At 41.3% G+C, this 21190-nt stretch overlaps 1 protein-coding gene across 4 annotated transcripts in view; it reads left to right on the top strand.

The window, feature by feature from the left end:
* The window catches only part of RAB4A (RAB4A, member RAS oncogene family), a 42967-nt gene that overhangs the window by 15541 nt on the left and 6236 nt on the right, over positions 1–21190 (top strand). The window contains exons 2-7 of one of the 4 annotated variants that reach the window (XR_014076811.1): positions 8043–8123; positions 10087–10201; positions 15554–15616; positions 16675–16829; positions 18118–18451; positions 18734–20287. Coding sequence is in view for 2 of the 4 variants with exons in the window: in XM_081570326.1 (XP_081426452.1) it covers positions 9236–9347; positions 10087–10201; positions 15554–15616; positions 16675–16829; positions 18118–18213 (541 nt within the window). In the remaining 2 variants the exon portion in view is untranslated. Of the gene's footprint in view, positions 1–8042; positions 8124–8956; positions 9348–10086; positions 10202–15553; positions 15617–16674; positions 16834–18117; positions 18452–18733; positions 20288–21190 lie in introns of those variants that run through there. The other 3 variants (XM_081570324.1, XR_014076812.1, XM_081570326.1) reach the window with 3 other exon arrangements.

Raw genomic sequence — 21190 nt, 5'->3', positions numbered from 1 at the left:
TTTCCAGGTTCTTCAGGATGGGTGCTTAGATAATTGACTGAGACTTTTCATCTTTTATAATATATGCATTCAGTGCTCTGAACTTTCCTTTCAGCACTGCTTTAGTTGTAATCCACAACTCTTGATGAGTTGTAGTTTCATTTCCTTTTGGTTCAGTGCATTTTTCGATTTCCCGGGAGACTTCCTCTTTAAATCATGGTTTATGTAGACATAGATTGGTTAGTATCCAAGTATTTGGAGATTTCCTTTGTTGTTCAGTCACTCAGTCATGTCCGATTCTTTGTGACCCCACGGACTGCAGCACTCTAGGCTTTCCTGTTGTTTACCACCTCCCGTAGTTTGCTCAAACTCATGTCCTTTGAGTTGGTGATGCCATCCAACCATCTCATCCTCTGTCGTCCCCTTCTCCTCCTGCCTTCAGTCTTTCCCAGAATCAGGGTCTTTTCTAACGAGTTGGCTCTTTGAATCAGGTGGCCAGAGTATTGGAGCTTCAGCTTCAACATCAATCCTTCCAATGAATGGAGATTTTCTTATTGTATATATATTACCAATTTCTATTTTCATTCCCTTGTGTTTGGAGGACACATTGTACATGATTTTAGTTCTTTTAAATTTGCTGAGATTTGTTTTATGGCCCAAGGTATGGTCTATCTTGATACATGGGCCCTTGGAAAGAATGTGTCCTGCTCCATCCTATTGGTTTTCTATGCTGAATTCTTCTCTATCTTTGCTGATTTTCTGTCTAGTTTTTCTGTCAATATTGAGAGAAAGGTGTTGATGTCTCTGCCATAATTTTGGGTTTGTCCATTTCTCTTTTTAGTTCTGTCAGGTTTTAGTTTGATGTGTTTTGTAGCTCTCTTTTATGGTGCACACATTGAGGTTTCCTGTATCTTATTGGTGGATTTTCCCGTTTATTGTTACAGTGACCATTTCTGTCTTTGGTCATTTTCTTTGCCCTGAAGACTGTTGTATCTGATAATGGTAATGATTTACTTTGATTAATATTTGCACGATAGATCTTTTTTCATTCTTTTACTTTCAGTCTGCCTGAACATCATAATTGAAGTGAGTGTTTTTTAGGCAGCTTATAGTTGGGCTTTTTTTCATCTTTTCTGCCAATCTTTGTCTTTTAATTGGTATATTTATGTAGTTTATATTTAATGTAATTATTGATCTATTAGAATTTATTTTTGCCATTTTATATTTTTGATTTCTGTTCTATTTTTCATTTTTCTCTTTTCTTTTTCTAGTCTTACTGGGTTTATGTGAACATTTTTTAGAATTCTTTTTGAATTACCTATAATGTTTTTGAGTATATCTCTTTGCATAGCTTTTTTAGTGGTTGCTCTCGGTATTACATTATAGGTACATATTGCAGTCTACTTGTGTCATTGTTTTACTAGTTCAAGTAAAGTATAAAATCTTACCTTCTCTTACAGGCATACCTTGTTTTATTGTGCTTCACAGAAACTTTGTTTTTTACAAATTGAAGGCTTGTAGCAATGCTCCATTGAGCAAGTCTACTGGCATCATTTTTCCGATAACATTTGCATACTTCTTGTTTCTGGGACATGTTTTGGTGATTCTCAAAATATTTTAGACTTTTACATTATTACTATACTTGTTACAGTGACCAGTGATCTTTGATGTTAGTATGGCAAAAGATTATGAGACTCTGACTTGCAGAAAGTTCAGTTGATGGTTAGGGTTTTTTACCAACAAAATACTTTTAATTAAAGTGTATGCATTTTTTAGACATAATGCTGTTGCACACTTAATAGACTGAAAGATAGTGTAAACATAACTTTATATGTACTGAGAAACCAGAATATTTGTGTCACTCATTTTATTGTGATTTTTGCTTTGTTGCAGTGAACTGGGACTGAACCACAGTATGTCTGAGTTGGACTTGTGCATTCTTTTACCCTCCCTCACTTATAATGGTCTTAAATATTTCCTCTTGTTATATTTAGAGTTACATCAAACAGTGTTAACCATTTTTGCTTAAACAGCAAAATATGTTTACCTATGTTTTTATTTACCATGTTCTTCCTATGTACAATGTTCCATGATTATAATTCCTTTTATCACTTCCTTTCAGGCTTTATTTTTTTTTTTGGCATGGCTTTTGAAATTGTAGTTCCCCCACCAGGGATTGAACCCTGGGCTCAGCAGTGAAAGCACTGAGTTCTAACCACTGGACTGCCAGGGAATTCCTTTCCTTTCAGTTTGTAGGACTTCCTTTAGCCATTCTTTTAGGGTAGATCTGTTGGTGACAAATTCTGTTAGCTCTTTTTTTCCTCTAAGAATGTCTCAGTCCTTCACTCTAGAAGGATATTTTTAGGATATAACATTCTGGATGGAGCGTTCTTTACTTTTAGCTCTTGAAAAATAGTGTGCCACTTCAGGCCTCAGTGGTTTCTGATGAGAAATGTGCTGTCATTGGTATTGTTTTTTCCCTGTAGGTAAGGTATCATTTTTCTCTGGCTGCTTTCAAGATTTTTTTGTTTATTTGTTTTAAGAAGTTTAATTATGATGTGCCTTGGCATGAAGGTGTTTAGATTCTTGTTTGGAAGAATCTGGCTTCCCTGATAGCTCAGTTTGTAAAGAATTCGCCTGCAATGCAGGAGACCTGGGTTCAATCCCTGGGTTGGGAAGATCCCTAGAGAAGAGAAAGGCTTGCCCACTCCAGCTTTCTGACCTGGAGAATTCCATGGACTATATAGGTCGCAAAGAGTCAGACACAACTGAGCGTCTTTCACTTTCACTTTGGAATAATCTAGCTTTTTGAATTGCAGTCTTGCTAAATTTAGAAAGTTTTCAGCCATTATTTCTTTTGAGTACTTTTTCAACCCTATCCTGTTTTCTCTCCTTCTGAGACTCCAGTGATATGAAAGTTAGATTTCTTTTTTTTTGTTAGTCTGAAAGGTCCATGAGGCCTGTATCAATACATTTTCAGTCTGTTTTCTGTTTGTTGTTCAGATTGGATATTTTCTATCACTTTGATGCTTGGTTCACTGTTTCCTCTTCCCCATTTTGTTTTGAGCCCATCCACTGAGCCCCATACTTCAGTTATTGTATGTTTTAATGCGAAAACATCCATTTGGTTCTTTTATGTGTTTTCTTTTTCTTTTATGATACTTTCTCTTTGGTGAAGATTTCTGCTTTTCATGTGTTTCAAGCATGTTCTTATTGCTTGTTGAAGCATTCATGATGGCTGCTTTAAAATCTTTGTCAGAGTTTTCACATGTTTCTGTCATCTTGGCATTGGAATCTGCTGATATTTTTCCTTTGTTTGAGGTCTTCCTGGTTCTTGGTATGATGAGGGATTTTTATTCAAAACATGGACATGTTTGTATTATGTTATGAGACCTTCGATCTTGATTTAAATCTTGTTTAACTCATTTCTGCTCTTAGGTGCTGCCTCATTACTGCCAGGTAGAGGTGGCAGTCCAGGCTGCCCTCTGAGCTTCGGTGGATGTCCGGGTGGAGGCGCTGCTTCTTGTGCTGCTGAGGTGGGATGAGAGCTCTTGTGACCTGTGCCCTCTGCCCCCTCCCACTGCCGTGTCTCCCCTGGCATGCAGTGGGGCAAGGACAGCTCAGAACTGGCTCGCAGGAATGAGGGCCCCAGCCCCGTCCCTGGTCTCTGTGACAGCACCCTACTGGTGTTGGGGGAACCTCATTACAGCCTCAAAAGGGTGGCGGTCCGGGTTCCCATCCATTCTTTGCTGGCGTGGGTAGGGTGAGACCTGGGGTGAGTTTTTCCTGTAGTGTTTGTCTGGAGTAGAGCAGTTTTGTGTAAGTTTTCTGTCTTGCTAGCCTGGCCTTTCCTGGTCCTACGAGTAGAGAGACCAGGCTTTTGCTGGCGCTTCTTAAAATCTGCCTCCATTGGTTGTTAGCTTGTTCATCTCCCTGTCTGGGAGATAGGAGGGAAAAGGAAAAAACCCACGGAAAAACCCACTGTGTCATTTCTCAGGCCCCTAGATCTCTGGCCAGTTTGTCACCTTCTTGACACTTTTCCGGGTCTCCTTATGTTTCTTTTATGTGTGATGTCTAGGATCCTAGGTTGTACTGAGCAGGAGGAATGAGGAAAGTACTTCTTTCTGTTCCCTCTTTTTGGAAGCAGAAGTCCATCTTGGTGTTTAGGGTAATCATTGCATATTGAATTCTGCATTAGTGTGTTGTTTCTGTGCTCCTGTGCCAACACTGAAGTTGGTGACCTTTGGTTAACCCCAAAGGAACCTAGTTTCTTCGTAGGGAGTTTTTCCTTTCTTATTGATTGTTGTTACAGTTTAACATTGACTTTCTCTACAACATTCTCTCTCCCACTCTCTCTTTTTATTCCAAAATACGTATTAGACCTGTGTTGGACCCTTTCTTTCAATTCTTCATTTTTCTTAAACTCTCATATTTTCTCTCTCTTCAGTTCTCTATTTTGCCTCATGGTAATTTTCTCCAGTCTCTATTCCAGTTCACTAATTTTCTCCATAGTTTTGTTAATTCTGCTCTTTAACTTACCCATTGACTGTTTCTAATGACTGCAGCTTTTATTTCTAGACACATTCTAGAAATTGATCTATTCTTTCATATCGTTTTATTCTTTGCTTATGGATTCAATTCCTTTTTTATGGTATTAACCATGTTGAGTATACTTAATCAGATTCTTTTTTTTTTTTCACCATGAGGCGTGTGGAATCTTAGCCCCCCAGTCGGATCAAACCTGCATTCCCTGCATTGGAAGGCAAAGTCTTAATCACTGGACCACCAGGGAAGTCCCTTATCAGGTTCTTTTTAAAATCAAATTCTTAAGAGTGTAATATCTTTGGACTGCTGACTCACTTACGATGAATTGTTTCCTGGAGTGTTTTGTTGTTTTAAATTGTGAGCTCATCTTCAGAGAGGCTATAAGTCCGGGACTCCTGAGTATCCTGATTTGAGGATGTGTCCTTCCAGTGTGCTAAGTCCCTTCATTTGTGTCCAAACTCTTTGTGACCCTATGGACTGTAGCCTTCCAGGCTCCTCTGTCTGTGGGATTCTCCAGGCAAGAGTACTGGAGTGAGTTGCCATGCCCTCCTCCAGGGTATTTTCCCAACCCAGGCGTTGAACCTGAGTCTCTTATGTCTCCTGCTTTGGCAGGTGGGTTCTTTACCACTAGCACCACCTGGGAGCCAGTGTGATTCCAGAGTGATCTGCTTTGCTTCTTCCAGGCATCCTGGTGACATCACTGTCTGGGGCCATTTTTACTGTTTTAAATTTCTTGACGTGGAAATGTTTTTTGGTTTGAATTTCAAACTCCTGTGGAGCCAGCCCATAATAAATCTTCAAAGGGGAGTGGTTTTTATGTTTGTTTTTTTTTGCTGAGAGGCCAGGCAGAGTTAGAGAAGGCTCCTTGTCCCCCTGAACTGGTGAGAGGATTTCCCAGCCTGTCCTTCACTTCCTAGCCTTGAAGAAAGTTCAGGTTGACCTCTGTACTCTGTCCTTCACATGGGTACACTCTTGAACCCTGTCCCACATGTCTTAAGACCCAAAACTGACAGGCCTCCAGGGCCCTTACTGCTTTTTCCAGTCCTAAGCATCTAGAGATTTCCTTTTCTTTCCTGAGAGGTCAGCTGTATAGTCTATTTAAATGTGTTATATTTTATCCAGCATTTCTAGATGTTTGACTCCAAAAGCACTTTCAAACAAAAAGGTTTTCTATTTTAAGTAAGAAAACTTACCTCTTTGAGCTACAAGATTCAGAGTGTGAAGAGTTTTTTGGAGGAATTAAATATTTTCATATATGGAAATTGCACATCTTACTTGTCTTTTGTCCAGCAAGGTGAAATCAGTTAACATTGTTACCCTTTTACCTGTTGAGACTGTGGTGTAATCTGGAAAACAGTTACCGTGTGTGTGTGTGTGTGTGTGTGTGTGTGTGTGCGCGCACGCACGCGCTTAGTTACTCAGTCGTGTCTGACTCTTTGCGACCCCATGGACTGTAGCCCACCAGGCTCCTCTGTCCAAATGAAGTCCATTTAAGCAAAACTTCCAAAGCAGAAAATAATAAGGGAACAAGCCTTAAGTCAAAGTCTGTGCTTAGACATATGAGTTTTGTTTCAGGATTAGATAGATTAGTGAAACTCCTTTTGCTGTGTACATATGAAGCATAAGAAACACTCCCATTTGTGTGTACAAATTATTTTCTCTCTGAAGACTTGCTTTTGCCTACACAGTGGCAGCATTTTTACCTGGTTCTCATCTTCCTGTGTTTACAGCTTATGCAACAATGTATTGGGCTTTATTTCTCAGAGAGGATGTTGAACAAAATTGAGAAATTTTAGTATTGTCATTTTAACCTGGAAATTTTAATTTCTTGGGCTGTAAAAGCTGTTCAGTGCAAATGATCAGACCTGGCATATTTTATTGTGTGTGTGTGATAAAATGCACACATAACATGAGATTTGCCATTTTAAAGTCAGTGGCATTAAGTACATTCACATTTGTTGTACAGCCATCACCACCATTCATCCTTAGAACTTTTTCATCTTTCCAGACTGATGCTCGTAACCATTAAACACTGACTGCACATTCCTTCTCCCCCAGCACCCCTACAACCACCATTCTACTTTCTGTCTCTGTGAGTTTGAGCACTCTGGGCCACCCCATGTGAATAGAATCTTCTGGTATGTCTTCTTTTGTGTCCGGCTTATTTCACTTAGCACAGTGTGAAAATTCATTCATACTGTAGCATGTATCAGAATTTCCTTCCTTTTCAAGGCTGAATAATATTCCAAAGTATATATGTACCATATTTTGTTTATTATTTATCCGTCATTGGATATTTGAGTTGCTTCCATCTTTTGGCTATTGTGAAAAGTGCTGTTATGAATGTGAGTGTGGCATGCTTTTAAAACAGTCAGTGAGATGCATAAAACTGTATTTGTAAATGCTAACAATCCTAATAGCACTGTCTTATAAGTTTAAGTGCCCATAAATATGAGAGGTGGAATAGGCTTAATCTTTGAGTGATAATGAGTGTAGTTCTTAGGAACAGGGCTGGGCCAAGCATAAGCAAAGAAATGGACTGCTTGGGCTTAGCTAGGGGAGAGAAGGAGCCAGGGCTAGGAATGTGTGGTCAGGTCTAAAACGGGAGTGTGGAGGTGATAGCATCAGAGGTGCAGCCAAGGGAACCAGGAGCGTAGAGCAGGGCCTTCAGAGCCACAGATGAGCCTTGCAGCCTGGGGGTCAGCAGAGGTGGGTGGAGGTCAAAGCATGAGGCTGGGAGCTGTGCTTGCAATGCTAGGCTGAGCAGAACTAGACTTCTTTGCTATCAGAAAAAGCAACATGAATCACCAGGGCAGTATCAGGCTACTGGTGCCCCTCATTCTGATTCACAGGTTCCAGCCTAGAAAGCCTCTATTTACAGTTTATGCAGAATAAGATCCCAAATTAAATATATTCCTCTGTGTAAAGAAGAAGTGAAGAGCTCTCCCTATATTGAATGAGACAAATTTCACATGTGGAATACTGACCAAATTGGGCAATACTGACCAGAAGCCAGCCAGCCTTCCCATGAGCCCTGGGTGCAGGAACAGAGGCAAGGCCACAGAAGCAAGTGTGGGGAGAAGTTGCACCTGTTTTTTAAAAGAAGAAAGGAGTGAACTTCTCAAAGCCCATGAGTCTACCAAGTTTTTTCTTCTGTATAGAAAGCATTTGAAATTTCTAAGTGATTTTTACTTGTCACTGGATATGCATATTTATTTGAATAGCAAAGAGAGAGATTTTAGTCACTTTTGTCGTTATAGTTATTACATTTCAAACTTTCAGTATCAAAAGAAATTATCCCCAGAGAAGTTAGAAAAGGCACTGGCTTAGCATGTAAGCCAGATATTGAAAAGGTGGAATGGTAAGTCAATATGTTTATCGCCATTTTCTCAAAATATTCAGTTACCTCTTTTTTCTGTGATGTTAACAACTACAATCTCATTAAATTTTATGACTGTAGTCTAAGTTCATAGCACCTGTTTTAATGTTATTGTTCACAGTCTCTTTTTGTGTTTCAGATTTTTTGTTTAAATTCTTGGTTATTGGAAATGCAGGAACTGGCAAGTCTTGCTTGCTTCATCAGTTTATTGAAAAAAAATGTAAGTGACGTCACATGGTCAGTGCTCCTTTTATGTCATCTTCTGAGAGCGTGCTGCTACACAGATTTGTTTACCGCAAAACTTCTGAATATGTTTTCAGGAAGAAAGTTGTAGTTTACAAATATTTTTAAGTGACAGTAAAAGTTTATGTTATTAAATGTTTAGTAATCTGATTTTTTATTTAGCACTTCAGTTTCATAGTGGGTCGTTGTTCATTATGTAGTAAATTGTCTTGTACATTTTCCAGATAGTAAAATACCTTATAATGCTGTGGAATTCTATTTCCTGACAGGGAGTGGCCCAATAACCCTAGTTGTACATTTTGGATAAAGTAGTGTTTGGTCCCCAGCGGCCTTGTATTGTCAAGGCAGCTGTTGTCATCAATCCTGCTTTACAGGTAAAGAAATAGATAGTGATTGTACATGTAAGACTCAAACCCAGGCCTTTTGCCCACAGAAATATCTTTTGCCATTGACTTGCCCCACGTTGTAAGGGAGGTTACATTTTGTTTTCCAAACTATTGTAAAACATGGTAGGTTTGAAAGGCCCTTAAAATATACCATTCTTTTATAATTATCGAAAGAGTTGTGGAGAATGACCTGTCTATATTACTGTAGTCAGGTGAAGGCACAAAAACAGAATTAATTTCATTTAATGAAGTTCCTCCTAAGTAAGGGTGTGTGAGATATGTTAGATGGTGGGTAAAATGCAGGCAGAGGGTGTCCTGGGAAAGAGCTCGAAGAGTAAGATTCTAGAATGTTTTCTGCTGCTTCCATTTCCATCGACCAGGAGCTCATTGGAGTCTCTGTGGTGACAGAGATGCAGTGTGGCTTAGTCACGGAGCCAGTGCTCATTGCATTAACAAGCGTTCACCTGCTGGTTGGGCCCAGGGTTCTGAACCAGTTACTCAGACTTTGTGTTGTTCCATCTCAGAAGAGAGGACAGTGGGCCAGATGCCTGGCCTGAGCAGGCACTCTCCCTTCACATCCTCTCTTCGCTCCTCATGACCACAGTGACGATATTTCTCTCATAGCCATGTGTTAACCTGGCTTTTAGTTGTCACCTTTGAAGACTTTTCCTCCCAGACTGGCCCAGTAGCTGGATGCTGGTGAATGTCCATACTGGTTCTGCATTGTCCAGGCAGGAGACAGGCTGCTGGACTCAAACCATTTCCTACCTCCAGGTCCCCAGGAAGCAGTGAACACAGCTGTCAGATGATTTCTGGTACAATTAAATTTTATCCTATGGTTGTAAACTATAAACCAGTCAATGGACTGTGTAGCCAGGATATTTGTTTTATCCTTTTTTTATCATCACAGATATTTTCTTTTATGGACAGCTTATTCCAGTTGGGTTTGGCAAACAACATATTTTGCCTGCCTCCCTGCCCATTCAGACAATATTGATTTTGCCAACAAATTCATTCCAAATGAGGGCCACACACAATGCTGAAGTTCATGAAAACTCAACAGCTATAATAATGTGCATAGAGGTCTTGGTTGGGGGGGGTTTATTTGCATTTTTTATACTCTGTCTTTTCCCCTTTTTCCCTTAATCTTTGGTATCCATCAAGTTGAAACCATCATCATTGGCCAAGTTGCAGTCTGTCACTGGGCAGTAAGCCTTTCAAGATGGTGCCCAGTATTTTGTGCAGTTACCATTCTTGAGAACCTTAACAGTGGTCAGGTAGATATGGTCTCATGTGGCATGGTCACCAAGCATTGGCTTTAAAACATATGGCTTATTTAGGGGTTTTGAGAAAAAACTTTATTGGCTCTTTGAGAACAGAAACTATATGTATTTAAAGGCAGTGAGTGCTTTTTATCATTTTACTTTTGGAGAAATGAATGGCATAAGTAAATTACATTTTCCATTGACTTAACTCTTGATTTGAATGTTACTTGTTTAAATTTATAAGCTTGTTACCTTAATGTCCTAAAATTAAATTCTTTTTCTTTTGCAGTCAAAGATGACTCAAATCATACAATAGGAGTGGAATTTGGTTCAAAGATAATAAATGTTGGTGGTAAATATGTAAAGTTACAGATATGGGACACAGCAGGCCAAGAACGATTCAGGTAGCTTTTTCTCTAACTTAATAATAATATTTGAAAATTTGGTTTGAAATAATAAATTATAGTCTCTTAATGTATATAATCCCCTCCTCCCCACCACAGGTTTTAGAAACTTCACCTGTGAAAGCTTTAAGACAAGCTAAAACTCCATTTTTCTCCATTCAGCATTGATTTATGGAAGAATACGTTAGAACAGTGGTCCCCAACCTTTTTGGCACCAGGGACCGGTTTCACAGAAAACAGTTTTTCCACGGACGAGGAGTGGGTATGGTTTAGGTCGTAACGTGAGCTATTGGAAGTGATGGGGAGTGGCAGATGAAACTTCACTGGCTGGTCCAGCAGTTATCTCCTGCTATGTGCCCTGGGGGTTAGGGACTCTTGCATTAGAATCACTTCCAAATGAACATTTTCTAAATGTAGGATAATTTATTCTTTGAGACCTAGTGGCACATTAGGAGGGTGTAGCATTGCACATTAAGAATTTTCTAAAATCTCTTTGGGGGTTGGTTTTGCTTTACATTAAACAGTCCACAAAATATTCTCTCCTTAGCACTTTCGTTACACTCAAGTCATAATCAAGATTTGGAATAATAACTGCCAGATCACTGCAGATAAGTTCCATGTTTGATATTCCATAACTGCTGAAGTGGGCTCAGTGGTAAACGGTCCACCTGCAGGAGGTGTGGGTTCAATCCCTGGGTAGGGAATATCTCCTGGAGAAGGAAATGGCAACCCACTCTAGTATTCTTGCCTAGAAAAATCACATAGACAAAGGAGCCTGGCAGGCTACAATCCATGGGGTCACAAAAGAATCAGACACAACTTAAACACTAAACAACAAACAATAACTGCTAAAGCAGGAAGGTAGATTAATATTCTGGTTGTGTTTTTTGAGTCGATATACAAAGTCAAACAAAAGATATTCACAGTTTCAAAATTCAGTTAAATAAAACTCAATCCTAGTGCAAGCATCTCACTTAAAGTCAGATATAGTATTTTAAATGCTTAATAATTGTTCGCTTCAAAAAGTATCATAACTAGACTTCAGGCAAGAATACAAAGCTACAGTAATCAAAGCAGCATGGTATTGCACCAAAACAGACATATGGATCAACAGAACAGAACAGAGAACCCAGAAATAAATCCACACAATTAATCTTCCACAAAGATGGCAAGAATATACAATGGAGAAAAGACAGTCTCGTCAATAGTGGTTCTGGGAAAAGGGGACAGCTACATGTAAAAGAATGAAATTAGAACATTCTCTAACCCTGTACACAAAAATAAACTCAAAATGGATTAAAGACCTAAATGTGAGACCAGATACTATAAAACTTCTACAGGAAAACAGAGGTAGAACACTCTCTGACATGTCACAGCAATATTTTTTTGGCTCCATCTCCTAAAATAATGGAAATAAAAGCAAAAATTTTAAAAATGGGACCTAATGAAACTTAAAAGCTTTTGCACAGCAAAGTGAAGCATAAACAAAGCAAAAATACAGCCTACAAACTGGGAGAAAATACTTGCAGATGATACAACTGACAAGGGATTACTAAATTCCAAAATACACAAACTCACAGAGTTCAATATAAAAAAAAACCCGATCAAAAAAAATTGGGAGAAAACCTAAATAGGCATTTCTCCAAAGAAGACATACAGATGACCAATAGGCACACGAAAAAATGTTCAACATTGCTAATTATTAGAGAAATGCAAATCAAAACTACAATGAGATATCACCTCACACTTGTCAGAATGGCCATCACAAAAAATCTACAAAAAGTAAATGCTGAAGAGGGTGTGGAAAGGAAGGAACCCTCCTACGCTGCTGGCAGGAATGTAAGTTGGTGCAGACACTATAGAGAACAGTGTGGAGATTCCTGAAAAAACTAAAAGTACAGGCCCTTTAGAGGGCAGGGATAAATGAAGCAAGGACTGGAAAGATGGAAGTTAACTGAAAACTGCTGACCCCTATTTCTTCCCCCACCTCCTTCTTAGTTACTGACAGCCAGGTGTGTATGTCTCAGGCAGAGGAAACTATTCTTCTCCACAGAAAAACAGCCACAAGGAAAAGGCTTAAAGGTACTAACATTTTGGTTTCCCCAATGAAACAGCCCAATCTCTGTCCAGCCATCTCACAGTGGAGCCCCCAGCCCCACCCGTAAAGAGCATCTTTTACACTTTGGTATTCCTTGCTCTTGAATATTCAGTTCAGTTCAGTTCAGTCGCTCAGTCGTGTCCGGCTCTTTGTGACCCCATGAATTGCAGCACGTCAGGCCCCTCTGTCCATCACCAACTCCCAGAGTCTACCCAAACCCATGTCCATCGAGTCGGTTATGCCATCCAACCATCTCATCCTCTGTCGTCCCCTTCTCCTCCCGCCCCCAATCCTACCCAGCATTAGGGTCTTTTCCAATGAGTCAACCCTTTGCATGAGGTGCCCAAAGTATTGGCGTTTCAGCTTCAACATCAGACCTTCCAATGAACACCCAGGATTGATCTCTTTTAGGATGGATTGATTGGATCTCCTTGCAGTCCAAGGGACTCTCAAGAGTCTTCTCCAACACCACAGTTCAAAAGCATCAATTCTGCGGCGCTCAGGTTTCTTCACCATCCAGCTCTCACACCCATACATGACCACTGGAAAAACCATAGCCTTGACTAGACGTACTTTTGTTGGCAAAGTAATGTCTCTGCTTTTAAATATGCTATCTAGGTTGGCCATAACCTTCCTTCCAAGGAGTAAGCGTCTTTTAATTTCATGGCTGCAGTCACCATCAGCAGTGATTCTGGAGCCCAAAAAAAGAAAGTCTGACACTGTTTCCACTGTTTCCCCATCTATTTCCCATGAAGTGATGGGACCACATGCCATGATCTTAGTTTTCTGAACGTTGAGCTTTAAGCCAACTTTTCACTCTCCTCTTTCACCTTCATCAAGAGGCTCTTTAGTTCTTCCTCACTTTCTGCCATAAGGGTGGTGTCATCCGCATATCTGAGGTTATTGATATTTCTCCCGGCAATCTTGATTCCGGCTTGTGTTTCTTCCAGCCCAGCGTTTCTCATGATGTACTCTGCATAGAAGTTAAATAAGCAGGGTGACAATATACAGCCTTGACGTACTCCTTTTCCTATTTGGAACCAGTCTGTCGTTCCATGTCCAGTTCTAACTGTTGCTTCCTGACCTGCATACAGGTTTCTCAAGAGACAGGTCAGATGGTCTGGTATGCCCATCTCTTTCAGAATTTTCCACAGTTTATTGTGATCCACACAGTCAAAGGCTTTGGCATAGTCAATAAAGCAGAAATAGATGTTTTTCTGGAACTCTCTTGCTTTTTCGATGATCCAGCGGATATTGGCAATTTGATCTCTTGTTCCTCTTCCTTTTCTAAAACCAGCTTGAACATCTGGAAGTTCACGGTTCACATATTGCTGAAGCCTGGCTTGGAGAATTTTGAGCATTACTTTACTAGCATGTGAGATGAGTGCAATTGTGCGGTAGTTTGAGCATTCTTTGGCATTGCCTTTCTTTGGGATTGGAACGAAAACTGACCTCTTCCAGTCCTGTGGCTACTGCTGAGTTGTCCAAATTTGCTGGCATATCGAGTGCAGCACTTTCACAGCATCACCTTTGAGGATTTGAAATAGCTCAACTAGAATTCCATCACCTCCACTAGCTTTGTTCGTAGTGATGCTTTCTAAGGCCCACTTGACTTCACATTCCAGGATGTCTGGCTCTAGGTGAGTGATCACACCATCGTGATTATCTGGGTCGGGAAGATCTTTTTTGTACAGTTCTTCTGTGTATTCTTGCCACCTCTTCTTAATATCTTCTAAGTGATAAATATAAATGATCCGTGGATCACCAGACATGTGAGGAAAGTTTCCAAAATAAAGAGCCCAAAATAAATAGGAACTCTCAGGGAATAGACAAAAACTAAAAACTAATATCTCCTCACAAGTAAGAGTAAAGGTTGCATCAAGGAAATAAAAACAAAATTTAAATTTAAAAAGAGAAATTAAAATAATGTATTAAATAGAGTAATACTCTTCCAGAAAGTTAAACAATAAACTCGAGGTGAGAAAGAGAAGAGACAACATAGAGAATCACCCAGAGTTAGTCCAGGAAGGCCAAGACCTGACTGGTGACGCCTTCCTGAAGGCAAAAGAGTAGAGGAAACAATAAAAGCAACAGTTGAAAATTTTCCACTAAAGGAAATGAGAGTCTGTAAAATTCCATCTTACACCAAACACAGATGAGGCCATGGTCTGCCATGTGAAATCTCAGAATGCCAGGGGTGGGATGGAGATACAGAGATGCTAAGAGGCAAAAGCAAGCACATCTCAAGGATCAGTATGACCATTGCACTGGGCTGTTGAGCAGCAGCTGTTGAAAGCTGGAAGATAATTACCTTGACTTCAAAACTCCACATGAAAATTTTTTTCCAACCTAAAATTTTACACTCAGCCAGACTCTCCATTAAGTATGAGAGTGAAATCAGAGTGTCTCCAGTGATGCAACACAGAGTGGGCTGTAGCGCAGAGGGAGGGGCCAGAGGGTCAAGGCAGAGGGGAAGGGCAGGTGGTACTGGGTCATCTGTCCGTGGAGTTGCGTGGCCCAGACAGGCTGTGTCATGGAGAAGGAGGAGGAAGAGGCACTGGTGAAACAGCTACCGAGAAGTCTGGGAGCAAAAGAATCCCCTTTGGAACAGTAGCAGGAGCATCCTGCTGCCTGCACCATGCTTGTTCAAGACGGGAGGTGCCAAGCACATTTTATTCTGCCCCTGGGAAAATCTAATGAACAGGGAAAGAGTCATGATCCAGGCAAGTGTTTACTGAAGGAAAACTCCCGGAGGTTGTGAGAATGGACGTGATGTACTTGGGTGGGCACTCGGTTCAGACTGGTGTGCCTCCGGGAGGGAGGGAGCACAAGCAGCACCGCCGGGCCTGGGGCAGGGTGTGCGATGTCCCGTGTCCTGGAAGACATGGACCCCAGGCAAGCAGAGGAGCCACTGAGGCCTTCGTGCCCTGTAGTCTTGCTGCCTCCTTCCTGTCTTTCCCCTACATGTTCTCAAAGGTCGCCTCAGTTCTGCAGGGGCCTCCCCCACTCCATAGAGGGTCACACATTCATCCCCAGCCTCATGTCCTCACCTCCTTATCACTACTACGATACTATTTTGGACAGAACAGCCCTTCATGTCTGCTTTCAAATGTCTTTGTATCATTTCTCTTTAGAGCAGTATCTGTCCCTGTATTGCAGTTGTCAAGACAAAAAATGGATGTTTTGTGTGGGAGGATGCTGCTCAGGAGTAAGGGCTCTGCTCCAGTGAAAGTAAAAGCCTGTAACTCTTCCAGGTCTGTGACAAGAAGCTACTACAGAGGTGCAGCGGGGGCACTGCTTGTCTACGACATCACCAGGTAACAACACCCCTACTCAGCCTATGCTTCCTGGGGTCTGCACCTCCCCATATGTGACTGGTGCATCAGCAGACAGCAGAGGTGGGACTCAGCAAGACCCTCAGCCCTTTCCCTGAGGGTCTTGCAGGTTTTCAAAGCAGCCCCTTTCACCCCTTTACTGTGTGAAACATGTTCCCAAGTTTCAGATAGATAAAGCATCTCCAGTGTTTCCTTAAGGTTCGCAGGGTGAAGCTTTGCACATGGTAGATTGTTAGTAATTGTCCTCCATCAAGCACGGGCTCTATGCTAGGATGGCCTGGGTTCAAATCCTGGTTCCTGTCCCAAAGCAGTGGGAGCCCTCTGGAGTTTAGTTTCCTTGTCTGTTCCATGGAGTCATGATGACCACATGATACTTGTGAGGCTATTGGGTGGTTAAATTGGTTCCTATAAAACTCTTGGCCCATCATAAGGATCTGAGTGCACTGTCCTGCATGTAGCTGTCACCTTGGTGTTACAATTACATTCAACTAAAAATTCAGTGCCTTGGTTGGTCCTTAGAATATATGAGGATTTTGTCCTTAGATAGATAAGAACTGAACACAGTCCTGGAGGCAGGCAGACCTGGTCAAGTCCTGGCTATGCATGTGTGACTTTGGGCAACTTAACTAGTCTCTCTGGGCCTCAGATTTCTCATGTAAATGAGAGATGATAAGAGTGTGTCACAGAGAATCAGTGTGATAAATTGCTGTGAAACAAAGGACCATCATGGATTCATCAAGTGACAGCAGTTAGCCTTAGGTCTTGCTTGCATGTTGCATGAACCAAGACCCCAGTAAATACTGCTTGGGGAAACAACAGGTGGCAAGCTGTCTGACTTGCTGTTGCATTTCCCTGGAAACAAGGTGGAACACACCCTTAGCATGTGGTGTGCTCTTGGGGCGCCGAGATCCTCTGAGTGCTTTGAAGGTCGTGGGCACTGCCCTGCGTGTGTAGAGGCGGTGTGAGTGGTGTGAGTGACTGGAAAGAGTTGCTAGCTTTATAAAATACATGTACTGTTCTCACAATCTTATATTACGCAGCCGAGAAACCTACAATGCGCTTACTAATTGGTTAACAGATGCCCGAATGCTTGCGAGCCAGAACATTGTCATCATCCTTTGCGGGAACAAGAAGGACCTGGACACCGATCGGGAAGTCACTTTCCTCGAGGCCTCCCGATTTGCTCAGGAAAATGGCAAGTGGCCTTTCACCTGTCACAGCTGCTGGAGGTTTAAGATGAAGCTGTATTTAGGGAGTGTGGAACCTCCTATTGTTTTTACTACACATTTAGACATTTAGCCTATTTTCACCCTATTGCATTGTGCCTGCAGAGGTTGCTATGATGATAAAAGCTAATCTCTTCACATTCTGTGATGATATTTAAGTTTAGGATCTTTAATACCACAGCTCTTGGTTTGAAGTGAAAATTATAACAGTTTTTAAAGGCCATAATCAGATGGTGTTATCATTTTTAAAATGTAATTTGAAGCTAAGTTGGTGAAATATTAGATCTAAATAGAAAGTGAAACAGTAGATGAGATCCTGGACTTACCGGCTTTGTTTTGCTTACATTAAATCTAAGTCATTTGGCTAAAGATGCCTTTGAAACTTGCTGAATTTCTATGTAGAATACATAAGGATGACATGTAAAATGAATGATTCCTTATAAACAGCAGAATGACGAGAATTCAGACATTTTAAAATAACTTTAATTTTTAGAACCAGTCAGGAGATAAAATATGCTAATAGCAACTTTCAACGGGACCCTAGGATTACCAACTGACACTCTCACAAACAGGTTTTCTGCTAAGAACATAGCATGCAATAAAAACATAAGCCATTATGAGTTTGTAAAGAAGCTATTTAGCAATATGTAAGCTTAGAATCTTAATGCTGAAAAGGAATTACTCTTGTCATTTACATGAACCTCATTTTTACTAAATAAGGAAACAAGTGTCTGGAGAGCTTGTGGTTTGCTCACAAAAGCAAGGAGAGCAGCCTTCCCCTGGGTGAGTGACCGCCTGGTGGAAAGCAGAGGACTCATTCATATAAGATCTCGTACTGTCAGGGTGGCATGCGCCATGTGGCCCCCCAGATGCCAGCACTTGTAGGCTGTATTTGTGGTAACATGAAGCCTGTTGGAAAGGAAGTTGCTTCTTCATCTTACGTCAGCAGCTGGGTGCTTCAGCCAGCCAGCTTCCCTACCAGCATCCCGCTTGCTTAGTTTCTTCTGCAGCACATGCGAGTGCTAGCACACACTGCTAGTTACTTTTCAGAAACTTTTAGTTTCTTTCAAGACTTAAAAAATATGTATGTGTTGCCATTTATTGATTTTATATTTGCAGAAATACCTGGTTTTAAGGACAAAATTCTATTTTGTCTGTTATTCTAAGAGAATAATATACTAAGCAGGTGGTTATGAGTTGAATAATTGTGATTACCTTCTAAATATGGCTTCCTGTTTTGTTTGATGTTGATTTTAGAGCTGATGTTCCTGGAAACAAGTGCATTAACAGGGGAGAATGTGGAAGAGGCCTTTGTACAGTGCGCAAGAAAAATACTTAACAAGATTGAATCAGGTAAGAACTTCCCATTAATAAACTTTCCTTTAGCACATTTTCCTCTCTAGCTCAGTAGTGTCACTTTCAGTATTTCCAGGAGTGATTTGGTCATGGAGTTTCCTCTCTCCAGCTGCCAACCTGCAGTGGCCTCTTAGGGGTTTGAAGGCCTTGTCTACAGTGGAGGTGGAAGCCCAGGCCTCACTCACAGGGACTTCTTCAGCTGTGTGGTGGCAGGGAACCAACTGTGTGACAGGAAGTGAGTTATGGGCACCTCGGTTAATGCTGCTGGTTATAGATCAGGCATTGTGGAGAATTTATTTCTGAAGCTAACTGAGCATGTCACAATAGTAACCTGTCTTATTGTTGTATTTGTTGCTTCAGTAAAAATAAGTTTAAAACAACCCTACTATAGGCAGCTGACAAAATAATATGTAGTTGTCATTTATTAGAGTTAATTTTTATTTAAATATCACCAAAATCACATGTGGACATTACATTTTTAATTGATTCATTTAACTGAATGCCTATTCTTTGTCAGGTGCTGGGATACAAAAATAAATTAATCCCAACCCTTGCCCTCAAGAAACTATCTTTCATGGGAAACACTCAGAAGATAATGATAACACAGTGTGGTCACTACAGTAACTGGGAAGTGCACTGGATCTTGGGGCCACACAAAGAAGGAGAGCCTGCTTGTTTAGGAGGTGATATCCGGAAGGGCTTCTAGGAAGAGATGGTGACTGAGCTCAGGCTTTCAAAGTGTGAGGAGGAGGAACTGGGCATGGGGTGGGAAGGAGGGTAGGCCATCACAGGGGTGCATGAGTGGAGATTGGGGGGAAAGTTGCAGTTACTAGAAGAGAAAGACCACAGTGGGGGATGGCAGGAGAGAAGACAGGAGAGGCAGCAGCCAGGCCAGTGATCTTCACCCAGGGTCTGTAACTTTACTCCATGGGTGACTGAGTCTCCACCTTGGCTGGACGCAAGAGTCGCCTGGGATACGTACAAATTTGAATTCTAGGCCCTACTTCTGGAGATGCTGAGTTAAAGCCTCAGCATCATCATTTTAAAAAGCTGTCCCGTGTGAGTCTCAAGTTTGTCCAAGATAGAGGACCACTGCTACAGGGGTGAGAAGCCATTCATGGGTGGGAGGCAGAGAGTGATATGGTCAGGTTGTGGCTGGAGACACATCATGTGTGTAGGTGGTCACATCAGAGACGGACCAAAGGGAGCCCAGGGCTGATGGCCAGGATACCAACCAAGGCATGTTTGAGTAATTCAAAAAAAGATGCCTGATTAAAGCTGTAACAAGGATGTGGAAGCAGAGATGAAGAGACATAGATGAATCTAAGCAACATTTTGGCAGTGGCATCCTGACTCAAATGCTAAATAGCAGGGCAGGGCCATTTGACTTTGTGGGGTATTGGAAGAGCAAGGGTCAGAAGAGAGGAGGAGCCAAAGGTAACTCCATGTCACAGCTGGGTAACTCATAATGAGATGGCAGAACCAGAGGAGAAGCCAGTTCAAGGGAATTAGGATGGTTGTGTTTTGAAATGTTCCCTGGGTGGCATCACTGGAACAGGCACAGGGAGCCATCCAGGAACCTGTGGGAAGAATCCAGCTGGCGGTGCCCACTTGGGAGCCGTCAGTCTATAGGAATAGTTGCACCTGTGGAAGGAATGTGATCCTCCAGAGAGCAGTGAAGAGTGGGAAGAGCAGTGGCCCAGAACAAAGCCTTGGAGACTGAAGGATGAGAGAGAGATGGAGGGGAAAGGTCAGAGATGCAGGAAGATACCCAGGAACATGAGTGTCACTTCTGCCCACATTCAGCCAAAAGGTTTTTCATTATCAAATACATGGGAGAAAAGTCTTGTAAGCTAAGACTTGAGCTGAAAAGTATCCAGTGGGGTGGGCAAGAGGAAGTCACCAGTCATCTTTACCAGCAGAATGATGCAGGGAGGAGATGGAGCAACTGAGCACAGAGGAGATGAAGAAGCAGAGCCTTGGCACCTCCCTGGAGGAGGAGGCAGAGGGTTAATTTAACATGAGAGGTTTCAGGAATTGAAGAAGTCTTAACACCTGTAAATGCTGAGGGAGAAGAGAGAGGAAGGTAAAGGAGAGAAGGTGAGAGGGGAACTGACAGAGAAGTGGGGCAGGGAAGGTGGTGGGAGAGTGTCAGGGGACCAGACCTCTGGTCTCAGCAGAAAGAGGGGTGCACCATCCCTCTGTGGGCTTTTGGTTTGAAAACAGCAACAAAATAGTTAGTCAACTTGGTATAGTACTGTTATTTTTTTTTAAGAGTCTATAGCATAAGTAGTTAGCATTAAAATTGGCATTGTGTTGAGGATAATCAGGCTCAACTTATTTAGATTACCGTCCCCCTTTGGTATTCACCCATGGTAACAGTGCATATAAGTTAACACACATAAAGCTTTCAAGATCTTTTTCTCCTAAAATCATCAAAATCATAATTACATCAAGTGAAAAAATATACAGATGTATTAGAATTCTTCAGCAGTACTTTTTCATTGTAATCTTCTAAATAGGCAGTATATTCATATGGTTCAAAAACCTTTATTTTCTCTACCACTTTATACAGAAAGGTTAGCGTACTATACATTCTGCACTTACTGTACCTACCAATCATTACAAATCAGTATGAGAGACTTCCACATACACATTATGCTAATATATGTATACATGCATAGTGTGTATGTGTAATATCAATTTTGTATATTGCCATAATTTATCTGACCAGTCTGCTTTGGACATTTGAGTTGTTGCCAGATGTCACAAACAATGTTGCAGTAAATAACCTTTTGTATATCATTTCACATGTATCTGAGTGTATATGTCGGATAAATTCCCAGAAATGGAGTTGTTGGGTCAAAGAACATAGGCATTTTGAATTTATGTAGAGGCTGTCAGATTCCTCCTTTCAGGCTTGAAGCAGTTTATCATCCCACTAGTATGAATGAAGGTGTTTATTTCACTAAAG

This window comes from Giraffa tippelskirchi, chromosome 2 (assembly GCF_054371585.1).
Source record: "Giraffa tippelskirchi isolate mGirTip1 chromosome 2, T2T-mGirTip1v1.2.pri, whole genome shotgun sequence".
NCBI lineage: Eukaryota > Metazoa > Chordata > Mammalia > Artiodactyla > Giraffidae > Giraffa > Giraffa tippelskirchi.
The sequence above is the reverse complement of the archived record's forward strand: the minus strand, read 5'-3'. Positions and strand labels throughout refer to the sequence as shown.